Below are 15,969 nucleotides of genomic sequence, written 5' to 3' on the forward strand. Positions count from 1 at the left end.
CCCCTCAACCACTGAGACTACAAAAGTCTCGGAACTTGAAATCTCAAATTCCCAAGGCTAGGAAAGATCACTCTCTGCAATCCTAATTCCTTTTTCACCCAAGACCCAAATCCACCCGTGGGAGTGGGTAAGGACCAGAACAAGTGGCAAAGCATAAAAGGGATTTATTCCAGTCCTTACTCGACCCCATGGGTGGATTTGGGTCTCAGGTGAAAAAGGAATTAGGGTCGTAGAGAGTGATCTTTCCTAACCTTGGGAATCAAATTTCAAGTTCTGAGATTTTTGTAGTCTCAGTGGTTGAGGGGTTAATAAAAGGTGCAGCGAAGTGAAAGACAGAAGAGATAAAGCTTGGAAAAGATGGAGAAAAAACAAGAAGCCCAGATAGTGGCATATTTATGTTAAAGGAATTAATATAAAAATACACGGAAGAAAATAATATGAAAGACAAAAATGTAAGGATCAGTCAAAACTATTCTATAGACAAGTAAATGGTAAACTAAAAAATAAACAGGAAATAGTGAAATTATGACAATGGAATACAGAATACAGAGAAGATACAAAAATGGTGAAGTCATGAGCAAAGACTTAGTCAGTTTTCACGAGAAAAAATACAGCATCGGGATGAAGGGAGAGAAGTGAAATCCCCCAATAAGGGAAATAAGTGTTGACGAGTTAAACACCATATGAGGATGGAGCCTTTATTTGTACGACATTTCGCTTATTACAGCTTTTTCAAAAATAGGAAATAAGTGTAACAGGAAGAAATAATGGATCAAATAATGAACCTTGATGTCAGGAAATTGCACAGCCCGGACAGAATGACAAATTAGATATTAAACAAATGTAGAGAACTGACAACATAAGTTGTTCAAAAAAAGGGAAAATATCAGAAGACCAGAAAAATGCTGACATCATACCAATTTATAAAGGAGGAAATAAGGAAGACCCAACAAATTACAGACCAGTTTTCCTCACAAGCATGGTAGCTAAAATTTGTGAAAAAGTTATAAAAGGTAGATGGATAAAACATCTGGAGGAAAACAAGATCCTAAATCAGAGAATTTGGATTTTGACAGGGAAGATCATGTGCCACAAATTTGATCTGTTTTTATTCAAGACTAGACATAATACAAGAAAGGGATGGATGAGCTGATTGTGCGTTCCTAAATCTACAGAAAGCTTTCAATAATATCCCTCAAAAAAAAAATATTAAGAAAACTGGAAACCATAGGAAAACTACTGAAATGGATGGAGGACTTTTTGCATGGAAGAAAAATTAGAGTAGCACTCAGAGATAGGAGTTCTACTTGGGAGAATGTAATTAATGGAGTTCCACAAGGATCAGTATGGGCTCCAATAACGTTTGCCATGTGAATGACATGGACGAGGGTGTGGAATGTTACATGAACTTCTTTGCAGATGATGCAAAATTGTTAAAGAAAGCGAGTACTGAAACAGACTGACTCACTACAGAGAGATCTGAACAGAGTCTGAAGTAGGAAGTGTACTTCAATATAAAGAAATGTAATTTGGAAAAAGTTAAAAAAATATATATATATATCAAGACAATATAAAATTGGTGAAAAAGTAACCAAATTGTGATCATCACAAAAGATACAACTCCTGACAAGCATAACAAATGTTGGCGAAACCTATAACTTGCAGAGATCAATAAAAGTGGCCTTTACTTGGGTGAAGAAATTGTAAAGAAAATATTAGTCACACTGATAAGGCCCAAATTGGAGTATGCAGCGATACTATGGGAAAAAAAATGAGAGAATCCAGAGAGCAACTACAAAGATGGCCCCAACACTATCAAAATGTCATTAAAAAAGATTGGCAAAATTAGAACTACAGACTCTGGAACAAAGAAGAGAAGAGGTGACTTGTTGACCATTTACAGAATTATGAAAGGTGTAGAAATACTTGAGACTACTTACTAAATTGGGATAAGAGAAACAAGAGGACATGGAAATTCAAAAAAGGACAGTTATAGAGGAGACATGAAAATATAAAACAGCTCCCCCCACAGAGTGGTGGATGTATGGAACATACTAGACCAGTGGTTCTTAACCTGTGGGGAATTCCCCACTGGTGGGGAATGGCGGAGTTGCCAAGTGGGGAATGACCGGTTGGACAGAAGAACCACTTTTTTTTTTTTTTTCTTTTTTAATCTATGAGTTTTTGTTTGTTTGTTTCTGGTGTCTCACATTTCGTGAATTTGTTTCCACCCACAAATAATCGATAATGCTTCAAAATTTAATACATTACATCCAAATGTTGACTTACTTTACAAATCACAACCATTTACAGACTGTTTTAATAACAAAAACAACCAATATACGAGGTATTGTAAGTCATGTTTGGGTAAAAGTGACAACACTGTATATTTACGTACTAAACACTGCATGGGTTAAAATCGAATTTGTCAAAGACCGATGCTGTGGTGGGAAATGGAGAGTTGGCTCACTAAAATGTGGGGAATTGGAGAAAAAAGGTTAAGAACCCCTGTACTAGACGAAACAATATTGTGTACAAAAAAACAAAACAAGAATTGGAGAAAATTAAATATGGCGAGATCAGAGACGGGACAGAGCTTAGCTACCCTTCCCGTAAGATACAACTAGGTAAACACACACACACACACACATTGTCAGAAAGTTTACACCTCAGTAAGAGTTGACCAACAATGTTAAATGCAATATATACACTACTTATCCGGCAGCTTCATTGCCCTACGAGGATTCTCCATAGTTCACTTATATTTTTGTGTGGATACTTCCTTCTAGATAGCGTTGTGTATATTAGTGACTGAGAGCAAGGGTTTAATAAAACAAATTTAAAGTACAATCTAACTAATAATTAACAATCACTCACACTAATAACAATAACAATAATAAAACAATGACACACACACACACACACACACACACACACACACACACACACACACAACTAACCAATCTCGCAATGAATTCAGATTCACTCGAATGCTCAGGACAGCAAAATCTCACCTGCGGGAGGGGACAGCAACCGGCACTTCACAATATTCACAACCTGCCACAGAATACACTGTCACAACTCTGGCAGATACAACTGTTGTGAGAGCCAATGCTTCGCAAGCTTCCAGCCATGAGTAGCCATCATACCCTGAATTAGAAATCGTCGCACCCAACACTGGAGGGGGCGGTGGGGACTCGCTCGCAAAGCCGAACGATGAGGCGAACCAATTAGTCCAACCCTGCAGCTCTTCGCCGGCCGTACACTTCCTCTCCAAGCTCACCCAGACGATCCAATGCAAAACGAACTCGCGATGGGGTTTATAGTGGCTGACTAGGCCGTATTCCAGTTCCAGCAGTCTCGAACTCCACCAGCTCTGTCTGTCGACTGGTCCATGTGGTTCTTCTCTCGTCCTCCATCCTTCGCGCTTCGGAATTAAGTTTCGGTTTTTGAAGCTTCAGAATTTAAGTTTTGGAGTTTGAAGCTTCAGTTTCGAGCTTCAAATCCAAAAATCCATAATATTCTTCCAAACCACTCCGTTGTCTCCAACTGTAATTAATAAATTAATCGGCCGTTTTTATATACAGAATTCCATTTCAATGTCTGCCTCATTTATTTTAGTCACAAATGACCTGTGACACACACACGCGCGCGCGCGCGCGCACACACACACACACATGATATATATATATATACATATATATATATATATATACATATATATATATATGTATATACATATATATATGTATATATGTATATATATATATACATATATATACTTCATTAAACCAGAACTTTCTTTGGGACATATGTATCCACTCCTTTGTAGATTTTCATGAGTCATCCATTTTTCTTCCACTTGTGTTTCTTCATTGTAGAATTTTTACCAGTTCGCTTTAAGAAAAAAATTCCTAAGTTTCTCAAAGTCCGTTTTATTTAACATCAGTCTTCCTTTTCTGTGTTTCTCGTTTCTCTTTATATATATTTCCTCCTTTAGTTCTAACTCGAGTAGTATGTGGTCACTCTTCGCAATTGGTGTCTTATATTAAATTTTGTCTACTATTTCAGGTTCTGATGTAAATAATAAATCTAGTCTTCACAGTTCTTTGTTATTTCTAAATCTAGTGTTTTCTTTTACCCATTGCGTCATTGTATATTCTATAGTCATGTCGAGTTATACATTTCCCCATTGATCATGACGTTTCACTGTCTCTCCCCAACATATTTCTTTGCAATTAAAGTCTCCCATAATTACCGCTTTATTTCCATCCTTTGGCATCTTGTTTAATGAAGTCCTTGTATCCTCTAACATTTTGGAATAATCTCCAAGACCTTGTTCCTGGAGGCACATAAATCACTGCAAACTTTCTGCTTTTCATGTCACTTTCTTCAACTCTTATTGAGATCATCTCTACTCTGTTCTCTCCATACGTAACTTTCGTCACATTTAAGTTTTCCTTAACCAAGAACATGACTCGACCACATTTTTTCCCCTAAGCCAGTGACCATGACCAACACTGGTATCAGTGGACCCCTTAATTTTGTCTCCAAAATTCCCATTATGTCTAGTTTTGCTTCTGACAGGTAATTGCTTAGTTCATTCAATCCTGAGATTAATTCATCTATGTTGGTATAAGCCAATTCTAATTTTCTGTTCCCTCCATCTCGTTCTCTGATTTTTTCTTTCTTGAATATACAATTTTCTCAGTGTCGTATCTAACACTCTCAAATAGAACTGTGTTGTATCGGTCTCTGTTCTTTTCTCTCCCTTTTTTTTTTTTTATTTTTTTTATTTTTTAGCTTTTATTGATGTCTTAAGTTTTTCTCTTTCCTCATCATTCATGTCACTTTTTATCTTTATAGTTTATACTGTTTGTTACTTGCTAATTTTCTTGTTCTTGCTACGATTTCTTCCGCTGCCATTTGTGAACTTAATTTAATCTGTAGTGGTTGACTTTTTCCTTTTCCTTCTGCATATTTACCAATTCTGTGCACTTCCTCTATTTCCTTTTCTAATTTTTGTTCTTTATCTTGTACTACTTATAGAACATTTCTTGCCACTTCTTTATCCTCTTTGTTTCTCAGAAACCAATTTGGGTTACGTTTTTCCTTTAGACCATATATTACTACACCCTTTTTTCCAATCATTTCTGAGCAAGATAGTTCTTTGACAGCCGCTTCTGATCAGGTCCAAGAAGTTTTGGGATCCATCGAGCTGAGACCTTCGTCATTTCAAGATGGTTGTGGATAATTGCATAAACATATTCCTGGGAGGTACCCAACTCTGTCGCAATAAAACGTTTAGTCAAACGCCGATCTGTGAGCAATAGGTCATGGATTTTGTCGATGATTTCTTGAGTGGTGACAGTGGCAGGTCTTCCTTGACGAGGGTCATCTTCCAGGCTGTCCCTGCCCCATTTGAAATCAGCTGCCCCTTTTCTTAACCATGCTGTATGAAGGAACATTGTCTCGTAGAGTAGCTACCATGTCCTCGTGAATTTCCTTTGGGGTTAAACCCTTGATGTGGAAGTACTGAATGACTACCCGAAGACCAATTTTGTACATTTTTTCTACAGTACCTTACTGTCCCAAATGAATCATCGGTAATATATATATCTATAATATATATATATATATATATATATATATATATTTGTATATATATATATATATATATATATATATATATATATATATATTACGTTAAAGGGTTGAAAATTCTTATACTGGCTTATGAATGATTAGATTTTGTGTGAAAAAGAACTACAAGCCTGTATTTCGTGTCCTACCATAGACCACGAATTTTTCAATCAACCCTCGAATGTATCTACAGTATATGGAAAACTGTATTACTTTACATCCTTTAGACCCGTGGTCTTCCTTAATTTGTTCTCATGATCTCTTAAAGCCCTCGTATCTTTAAGCACGAGATCTCTTTTGTCAGTGTAGTCTGTCTTCTTCAGTGACCTGAATACTGTAGATCCGCTTTCCTCATACTGTTTATCTGCCAGGCTAGGGACCAGTTTGGTTGCTCCTACAGTAGAGGCCACGGTAGGGGTGAGGCAAGGTGCACCATGAAGCTGTCTGCTGTTTTTTATTTACATGGATGAAATGGAGAAAATGTTAATTAAAGGATGCCATCGTGGACCACAATGGAAATAAGCTTAGATGCTTTTTTGTGTTATCCTCGGCAATTGTAATTGATATTTCGAACTATGTGTTCTTTTAGTTATCTGCTTTTCATGTATATTGATGCAATTCTAAGTAAACTTACTATATCGAAGCAGACGGGTTGTTAGGTGCCATGCCTTCGCTCCCTCTCGTTGACGACACTAATTGTTGCGACGTCACGTGAAATGTGCATTGTATTGGATTATTGTAACAAATATCGCATGGAGCTAAATGCACAATACATTTTTTCTTTTAATTAACTATAATTAACTACAGTGATAAGGCACCATTAAGATTCTAAGGTCATATAATAAATCATTGCATATATGTGGTGTTTGGCTCACGCATACATATTTAGGATGGACGAGACGATGCAGTGGCATGAGGCACAGGGAGAAATTGTAGACAAGATTCCTGAGTTTTGTGCAGCCAATACTGATATGCCCTTCATCTATAAACGTAGTGTTTGACCCGACTGTCACGTCTGTTCTTCTGTAAAGTGCTGAAACATGGGTCTACAGCAACTGTAAATACTTAACGAAATAGTGTAATAAACTAGTCAACTGTTTACTTGGAGTAAGGGACAACAGTAATATTAATCTGTGCCTCGTAGAATCAGGAATTTATCCCGTGTCGAATGTTTTGGCAAGAAATAGGAAACGACTCCTAGAATCAAAGTTTAGGGCACCTGACATAAAGGAGCCTTTCTGTGTCGTGTATGAGTTATGTTAAAGTGCAAAAAAAACACTGACTACAGATTTATTTGTAAAGCCCGTCAGTATAGCACTGACACCAGCCCATTAGGAAAAATAATCAAAATAACGGCCAACAAACCAGACACTGCCACCAAATATGTAACATACAGAAATAGAGTGGATCCTGACTTGAGTGTGCACGAAGTGTATTCTTGCTGAGTGTACATTCCGCACCACACACCGCTAGCTACTAGAACAGTGATTGTGTCAGGGGTCATGTTTAAACTGAGCGTCATGTGTTTTTGGAGTCTCCACTTACGGCACGCCTACGGAATAGATTTCCTTGTTTTGATGTACCTACGTTGAGCTTGTTATTCGGTGGAGACCATTTGGTAAATATGTTTAAGAAGCCATAAAGGTTTACAGAAACATGTAACGACAGCACAATAGTATTATTTTCAAGTTATGGTGTTAGTATGATATACTTCCATTTATGGCACGCCTATGGAATAGTTTTTCTTGTTTTGATGTACCTACGTTGAGCTTGTTATTCGGTGGAGACCATTTGGTAAATATGTAAATATGTTTAAGAAGCCATAAAGGTTTACAGAAACATGTAACGACAGTACAATAGTATTATTTTCAAGTTATGGTGTTAGTATGATATACTTCCATTTATGGCACGCCTATGGAATAGTTTTCCTTGTTTTGGTGTATCTACGTTGAACTTGTTATTCGGTGGAGACCATTTGGTAAATATGTAAATATGTTTAAGAAGCCATAAACTGGTTTACAGAAACATGTAAAGACAGTACAATAGCATTATTTTCAAGTTATGGCATTAGTATGATATACTGAATGACTGGTACATCTGTGATGATATTCACAGTATCATTTGTTATGTTGATACCATAACCATTCCCACTTATAGAATTAACTATTTTGACATTATTCGTGTGGAATTTTGTTGTTGTTGTTCTATATATGATTGCATTCTATATTGGACCATGTTACTTTGAATGTACTGTACATCTTTAATTTTTTGGACAATAAAAACTAACTATTCTCTCAATTATGTATATATCGTTCATTCTGTGTAGGGACCATACCAGTGATACATATTCCAATCTTGGACAGATCAGGGTTTTGTTAATTTTTTCATCATCTCTTCATCCATACATACGTGTGTGTGTGTGTGTGTGTGTGTGTGTGTGTGTGTGTGTGTGTGTGTGTGTGTGTGTGTGTGTGTGTGTGTGTGTGTGTGTGTATTCACCTCGGATCTGCTGCAGCCTCTTTTCGAGACAGCCAGACACCACCCTACGGCAGTGAGCTCAGAGCTCCTTATTAGCCGATCTCTGGGTTGGTCTGAGACCACTCACACACCACACACCGGGACAGCAAGGTCACAACTCCTTGACTAACGTCCCGTACCTACTCACTGCTAGGTGAACAGGGGTTACACATGAAAGGAGACAAACCCAACTTATCTCCGCCCGGCCGGGGAATCGAACCCCGGTTCTCTGGCTTGTGAGGCCTGTGCTTTACCAATCCGCCACCGAGCCGTGTGTGTGTGTGTGTGTGTGTGTGTGTGTGTGTGTGTGTGTGTGTGTGTGTGTGTGTGTGTGTGTGTGTGTGTGTGTTTGTTTACCTAGCTGTATTTACCTAGTTGTATTTTACGGGAAGGGGAGTTATGCTCGTGGTGTCCCGTCTTCATATCTCATTTTATCTAAACTATCTTTAAATTCATGTATTGTTTTTGCACACACCACTTTCTCATCTAACTTGTTCCAACTGTCTATTACTCTGTGAGGAAAGGTGTTCTTTTTCAGATCTCTTCTATAGCTGTCTTTCTTTATTTTCTTTCCGTGCCCTCTTGTATTTCTATCATCCCATTTTATCAGATTCTCTCTATCAATAATTTCTATGCCTTTCATGATTCTGTAAATAGCTATCAAATCTCCTCTCTCTCTTCTTTGCTCTAGTGTCTGTAGTTCAAGTTTTGCTAATTCTTTCAAGATTTTTTTATACAGTTTTCTGTACTTGGTGACCACATCGTTGCTGCATATTCCAATCTTGGTCTTATCAGAGTGATTAGAATTTACTTTACCATTTCTTCATCCAGGTATGTAAATGCCACTTTGATTGTTCTTATCAAATTATAAGTTTCTCCAAAAATCTTATTTATATGTTTCTCAGGTGAATGTGTGTGTGTGTGTGTGTGTGTGTGTGTGTGTGTGTGTGTGTGTGTGTGTGTGTGTGTGTGTGTGTGTGTGTGTGTGTGTGTGTGTGTGTGTGTGTGTGTGTGTGTGTGTGTGTGTGTGTGTGTGTGTTAGTGTGTGTGTGAATAGATATTGTCCGCTTAAATTCAATTCATAGATGATAAGTTCCTTTGATAACTTAATGACAAACTAATATTGTTTCCTTTTCGTATGAAAATATTTGTCATTGTGGCTCTGTCCTCAAATCTTTACAAAATATTCCATTATCATGTTTTTGTTTTTTTTTCAAATCAGGTATTCTTTGTTGCAGGGTAGGTTAACACAAAGATAGTATTTTTATAAGTTTTTATTTTTAGACGATAGATAACTTAACCAATGTGTCTACAGGCAGCAGCTACTTCGACGGCGATGGAAAGTCGGCGGACTGACTGATGTTTGCCATGGTTGACTGACTGACTGACGTGGGCCTACTGACTGACTGACTGACTGCGACACTCCCCCAGGTTAGATTACCACGGGGACTCTCAGGGGCGTGGCTAGAAAGGGCCGGCACCGTCTTAGAGAGTGGGTCAACAGGTCGGAGTAACAGTTTCATCGTTCGGATGGTGTGCAACGAGAGGGATGGCTCCCCCCTCCCTGGCGGTAGGTGGGGACGATGGAGTTGTCCAGAGGGAACTGCCCCGGAAACTGAGCCTTCCTGTGATAGACGGATCACTCAGCGGTTACTTGAGCACTTCAGGTTTTGATAGAAAAACGGCTTTGACCCTTCTCGGACGAATGACATGATTTCCACCCGCGCCCCAAGACACAACTGGACACCCTTGGACAGTGGCGACATCCGCGGGTACCCTCAACAAAAACACGCACGCATACATATACGCGCACTAACACACACACACAGGTACATATGTACACACGCGTACAAATGTACACACACGTACACACATGTGCACACTAAGATGGACAGGAAAGCATTTAATGGGTGGCGCTTTTTTTTTTTTTTAAGTTCCTTGGTGGGTAAAGTTCGATTGAATTGATGTTAGATTAGAATCTTTCCTTTTCTCTTGAGTCCTTGTTTCATTTTAAGATTTTATTGCACTGTGGCGACACAGATCGCATAGGCCACAGGTTGATTGTACACTGTTGCGTCACTGTTCTTGATGGACGATACGAACTCACGAACACATCACTGGCAATGGATTTTTATTCCTTGGCGCAAAGCCTCTTCAAGAAAGCTGTCGAGGGGGAAACGAAGAGAGAGATTAGAACCTCGTCGTGGTGACTTGTCGGGTATTGATGAGGTGGGACAGGCTTGGCCTATTGAGAGCTGAGGGCTGGTGGAGTAGGGCATTGGGGCGGGGTGGTGGATGGACGAGAAAATGACAAGAGGGGAACAACACGAGCAATTTCGAGGAACATAAGGACTCGATCATGAAATTTTACGGTGATGAAAGGTGAAGTTTAAATATCTTGTCATCTTTGGGGAAAGGGAAATGTATATATATATACATATATATTTTTCATGTAAATTTTGTAAACTAGGATATAGCTTGTTATACTGTAATATGAGGTCTATCTTGTACTAATGTAAACTGAAATCTGGGACATATGTTGTAAGAGTTGGGGAGTGGAGGGTGTAAATGATTATTTCTGGGGATGTAGAGACATGTATTGTGCATCCCTGAAGCTCAAGGGAAACCCCTCAGCTCCCGCTAGGTGTCCATGGATGTTTGTTTTCTGTTTTTAATTTCAAACAAGGGGAGTGTTGGCTGAATCACGAATTCTTGGGTTTTTTATTTTTCTTTTTTTTTCGTTTTATTTACTATGGAAATATGAACTGCAGAGGGTATCACATGAATGATAAAAATATTTGTTTATTTTTTTTCGTATCGTGAGAGAGAAAAAAGAAAAAAGTTAATACAAAAAAGAGTAAAAAAGAAAAAAACCGGACATAGACGACATAACGTTCGACGACAAAAATACAGCGACAACCGGCTACGTACTGATACCAAGAAAAAAACATCACTGAAGAATTGGCACATTCACGATAAAGAGATAAAATATTTTCTTTAGAGAGAGAATATTGCTGAGCATTATATACTCAGAAAAAAATAATTAAGCTATTCTCTCGACTAGATGTGTTCAAGCGGACCTACTAATTCTAGCATAGGATCCGTAGTCTTTGGTAACAAAGACAGATGAAGTTTTGTTAATGATAATTCGTTCAAGCATTTTTCACAAACAGAACAAGAGAGAGAGAAAGATTATTATGTTACCGAAAAATCTAGCTATATACAATATGTTATTGTTAAATTTAGAGAGCGCTTAGTTTATTAGCCAATAGAGAGGAAAGCTGTACTTCTTCTTGGTTCAGATCAACTTACTACCATTTCCTTATACTTTGAAGGCCAGAAGCCGTTTAAGAAAAGCTGTAAAAAATGACAAAAATATTGTAAAATATTACCAAAAAAATTATCTAGTTCACAGTTTTGTTGCACAAAATCTGTGCAACGCTTACCCTCAGACACAACTCGCTGTTCTGCCTCGATGATTTAATTTATTTTATACACCCAAATACGGGGAAGTTTTCATGGTACAACCGTTGGCATGCAGTGTATTTTTTCCAGAGTAGATAGGGAACATTAATGTGATAGGTTTATGGAGTGAATCATTCATTTAACTTAGTTAAAACAACTAGTGCAACAAGAAATATTTACAATGCATATAAAAAAATGGGTCTCCACTGCGTACCAATATTTGTGGCTGATTTGTTTGCACAGTGATGGGAGTTGGTAAAATTGACCATAGACAATAGGACGCAGTAGAAACCCAGTCTAACTACGAACAAACTCTAATCTCAAGCTTACATGAGAAAGTATTTAGGAATTCATAGAATTCATTCAAACTACAAAAAAAATATAACGATGATGATGATGCCATGAAAGACTGAAGATAACAATGAATCAGAACATATATATTAACTTTGTGGACAAAATCATTACAGCAGTAGAGATTACTTCTAGAACTTCAACTTCATGGCATCATGAAAATAACACTCGGTAAGGATAAAAAATAAACTACACATTCCTTGTCAAAGAGAAGAAATGTGTATAAAAATACTGTACAAATTGAATCTTATAGAGTTACGGTTTTGTACAGTTTAGTTATATATATATTTGCATTCCACCTCCTTCTCCAACAGGAGTTTGGTATTGCGTTCAAATATCAAATGCGCCTTGAAGCTCGTAATATTCGGCAAGGCAATCCCATTGATAGGGGAAATACCAGTCCTTGGTATGTAATGATAATAAAATAAAGAGGTTCTGAATTCTAATCAAACAAATGTATTCGAGTCTGTTGCTTTTGACGACTGTTAAAATTGTCGACAAAAAAGCCAGGACTCTTGATCCATGCCACTTGACTAATTCTTACCCTCGCACGGAATTCTTAGACTGTGCGGACATTTTACTGAAGCCCTTCGCAGAGTTTCTTGAGGAAAGCTGTAATGAAGAAACAGCACGAAGGATGAAGGACAGATAGTGACATTGAGAAGGGTACTTGGTGTGAAGACAAAGATGTAAATGCGGTTGAATAACTAAAGCGGGATGAGGTGTAAAGGTAGTTATATATAAACTCAGGGCAGTTCCTTCCTCCCTCTATTTCAAGCAAGATCTAGCTGTTGGCTAATTTAGAGAGAAATCGTCAACAGCTCAAAGGAGATGAAGAAATAAGGAAAGGGAAGGACTGTTCATTCTGAAAGAAACTTTTTGGATTCTCGTTGGGAATTAAGAGATTACTGAGAAAGATATATAAGACCACGTGGAGAGTCATTAGATAGATAGATAGATAGAGAGAGAGAGAGAGAGAGAGAGAGAGAGAGAGAGAGAGAGAGAGAGAGAGAGAGAGAGAGAGAGAGAGAGAGAGAGAGAAAGGGAGAGAGAGATTCCAAAAATATTTCCTTCACGTGGAAACTAAATTTTAGCTGTTTTAGAAAATGCAGCAGGTTCAACAAGCATAGGTGTAGCCAAATAATTTGCAAGGGTAATATCACTGAGAAACGCGTTGACACAAAAAGGAGAGGTATGAAAATTAATAGCACTGCTTACTTGTTCTTTGGAAATGGTTTAGTTAGGTTACGTTGAAAAAAAGAACAAGAAATAGCTTTATCTACATGGATATTTGTAATGATATTCTAAGTTACTTCTGTGGTGGAATTCATAAAAATATTATATATGACAAAATCTCGATAAGTGGGATATCAGATATTCTAACACAGTGAAACGGGCACTAAACTTTCAGACTTGAATATCTCTGAACGGTTATTCAATGTGATTTATCTAGATTGATAAAGTATCACTCTGCGAGAAAACAGCAAAGTAGGGGGGGGGGGGAAGTCGTCTAAGTCAGAAAATACTACTGAAACATGGGGACATTAAAATTTAGAAAGGCTACTTATGTACTGGGGAGAGTATTTAGATTCGAAAATGTTATTTGGATATTTTCGCTTTTTGCTAGTGGTGGAGGGGGATCTGAAATGACTACTTATGTGTCTTTTTTTTTGGGGGGGGGGCATTTTCCCTTGTATGGGGGGGTGTATTCATCGCTTAAGTTCTAAAGCAGGAATCTATGGGGGTATATTGTGTATATGAGACAATGTGAATAGATTCATAATAAGGGTTCCTAATAAGTAAAAATTACTTTCGTTTACTACTTAAGTCAGTAACAAAAAAATTGAAAATTAACTGAGTTTTGGTTTAAGCTTTGAAGCACGTTTAAAGACAATAGAGTAAACAAGCATATTGGCAACACTGCAGTAACATAGGTCAGACAAATAAGGTACGAATAAGCAAAGATGCCGACAAAACATTGCTCTTTGGGATTTGACAAAAAGCAGGAAAGACGACGATAAGCAAAAAAAACAGAGGGCCTTGGAGTGAAACGGAAGGGTAAACTTTGGCCTCGAGAAATAAAAACAGGAATTAAAAAAACAAATAAAAAGATCAAAACACATAAAAAAACGCGCCGCTGCTTTGGGTGGTATTCGTCGTCAAAGACGACAAACATCTCCCTCCGGAGTCCACTTCGATAAGATAGTAAAGATAGGTGCGCGCGTTCCGGAGCCGAGAAAGAACGTGACGGTCGACGCGGCTGTACGAAAAAGGGTTGAAGGTTTCCTAACTGAAAGCACTTACGTTCGAAAGGAATGAAACCATCCTCATCCTCTTCATCGCAGCACGTCTTAAGAACGGGCTCAAGCTCATCCTTCTCCAAGCGCTCACCTGTAGGGGAGATAATCAGATGAACTGGATCTGTCGCAAAGGCACCCATTGTCTTACCCCAGGGGTAAAAAATTACTACAATCTATCTTTCCCCGCGCTAAATTCAAACAAAACACACCTCTGACATATTTTTCCAATTAAAACCAGACACTAAACCCTCTAACACTAGGATACCCAGCTTCTTTTCCCCCGTTAAGATCAGACAGAATGCGCTACTAACACAAGAATACTCCCAACGTCTAAAAACTGACATCGGACGCTTCCACCTACAAGTCCCCAGCATCTATTTTCCCGGCAAATTCTGACTACAAACATTTGTATCCGGGTTTACATCTTTCCGCAGAGGATGTGGATTTTTGACAGAACCATCCTTTCCCTAAAAGATCTTCTTACAACGAGTGCTCCATCTACGATGTTACACACACAGAGAAGAAATACACACTTTGGTCCTGTCTGTACGAACTGCAATTGTCTAATAATCTAATTTTCATCAAAAAACAAAACCTTTTTTCCTCTACGTCTTCTAAAAAACCCATACCATACCAGATTAAGAGAAATTGACTAGAGCTAAAAGATTAGATTACGTGATAGATTAGCTTTGTTAAGGAAATATGTGCGCTGACGTTAAAAGACTGGGAAATGAGAAATAACTAGCACATGGCGTGACAAAAAAACAACAACGACTCTTTATAAGCGTTGGAACAGCATAATTTAAACTTTTCTGACCTCAACACAGCCCGTAGTCAGGTTAAGGTGTCCCAACACTCCCTGATATCTGATTACAAAGGCCTACAGTAACTTTCCTCATAACTACAATAGACATACTTTTCCACCAACCCTCAGAATCTATTTCAGCATCCACTAAGGATGATAACACCCCACGTTCAGAAACGCTGCATTAGAATGAGCAAAAACCCAACCTACTTGACTTGAACAGTGTAGGTCAGTGGTTCTCATCTATTTACAGCCCCCAGACCCCATAAAACTCAATTCCTATACTTGGGTGATCCTACTCCTTCACGGCCTAGAAAGCTTTCTAAAATCCTAATAGATTATCTTAGCACAGGCAAGATACAACTAGTTTTCGAGCACACGATTCATAAGTAAAATTTAGAAGGCTCCCATGGGCTAATTGAGCCCCAACTGGAAATCCCTGGTCTACAAAAAATAACCCCTCAACACCACACAGACAAAATCTGCTAACGCGAACTCACCCAGGGACATGAGGATGTGTTCAAGTTCAGCGTACATCATAGTGCCGTTGTCGGACTTGTCGTACAGCTTCAAAACTTCAACGAAGTCCTCATAAGAACCAGCATCCTTGTCCTTCTTGACCTGGGAGAAGATGGGGAGGAAGTCGTCGACCTTGAGGATCTTCTCCTTCTTCTTCTTGGTGCCACCGACCTTCTCAACAACAGCGTTAGTTGGGTTAAGGTTCAGGGCACGAAGGCAGTCGCCAACGTAGAAGGCATCCATTGTGTCATTGCCCTCGAAGTCGTAGATGGAGAAGGCGAATTTCACCCCTGGAGAAAAAGGAAAAGAAAAAAAAGAAAATCTGTTAGCGCAGGCTCTCTGTCTGCAAAATATACGAGGACAGCAGGG

The 15,969-nt window shown here is 38.4% G+C and overlaps 1 protein-coding gene across 3 annotated transcripts in view; it reads right to left on the minus strand.

Moving 5' to 3' along the window:
• Positions 1–9,421: 9,421 nt before the first annotated feature.
• Positions 9,422–15,969, minus strand: part of Mlc1 (Myosin light chain alkali) — a 12,722-nt gene continuing 6,174 nt past the window's right edge. Inside the window, exons 3-6 of one of the 3 annotated variants that reach the window (XM_076190519.1) lie at positions 15,582–15,890; positions 14,281–14,367; positions 11,473–11,517; positions 9,422–10,323 (exon numbers count right to left, since the gene is read on the minus strand). In XM_076190519.1, the coding sequence (XP_076046634.1) occupies positions 11,483–11,517; positions 14,281–14,367; positions 15,582–15,890 (431 nt within the window). In that variant the 3' untranslated portion in view covers positions 9,422–10,323; positions 11,473–11,482. Of the gene's footprint in view, positions 10,324–11,472; positions 11,518–12,520; positions 12,589–14,280; positions 14,368–15,581; positions 15,891–15,969 lie in introns of all 3 variants that reach the window. The other 2 variants (XM_076190520.1, XM_076190521.1) reach the window with 2 other exon arrangements.

Source organism: Oratosquilla oratoria, chromosome 9 (assembly GCF_046742065.1).
Source record: "Oratosquilla oratoria isolate Oo_2021 chromosome 9, ASM4674206v1, whole genome shotgun sequence".
NCBI classification, from domain to species: Eukaryota; Metazoa; Arthropoda; class Malacostraca; order Stomatopoda; family Squillidae; genus Oratosquilla; species Oratosquilla oratoria.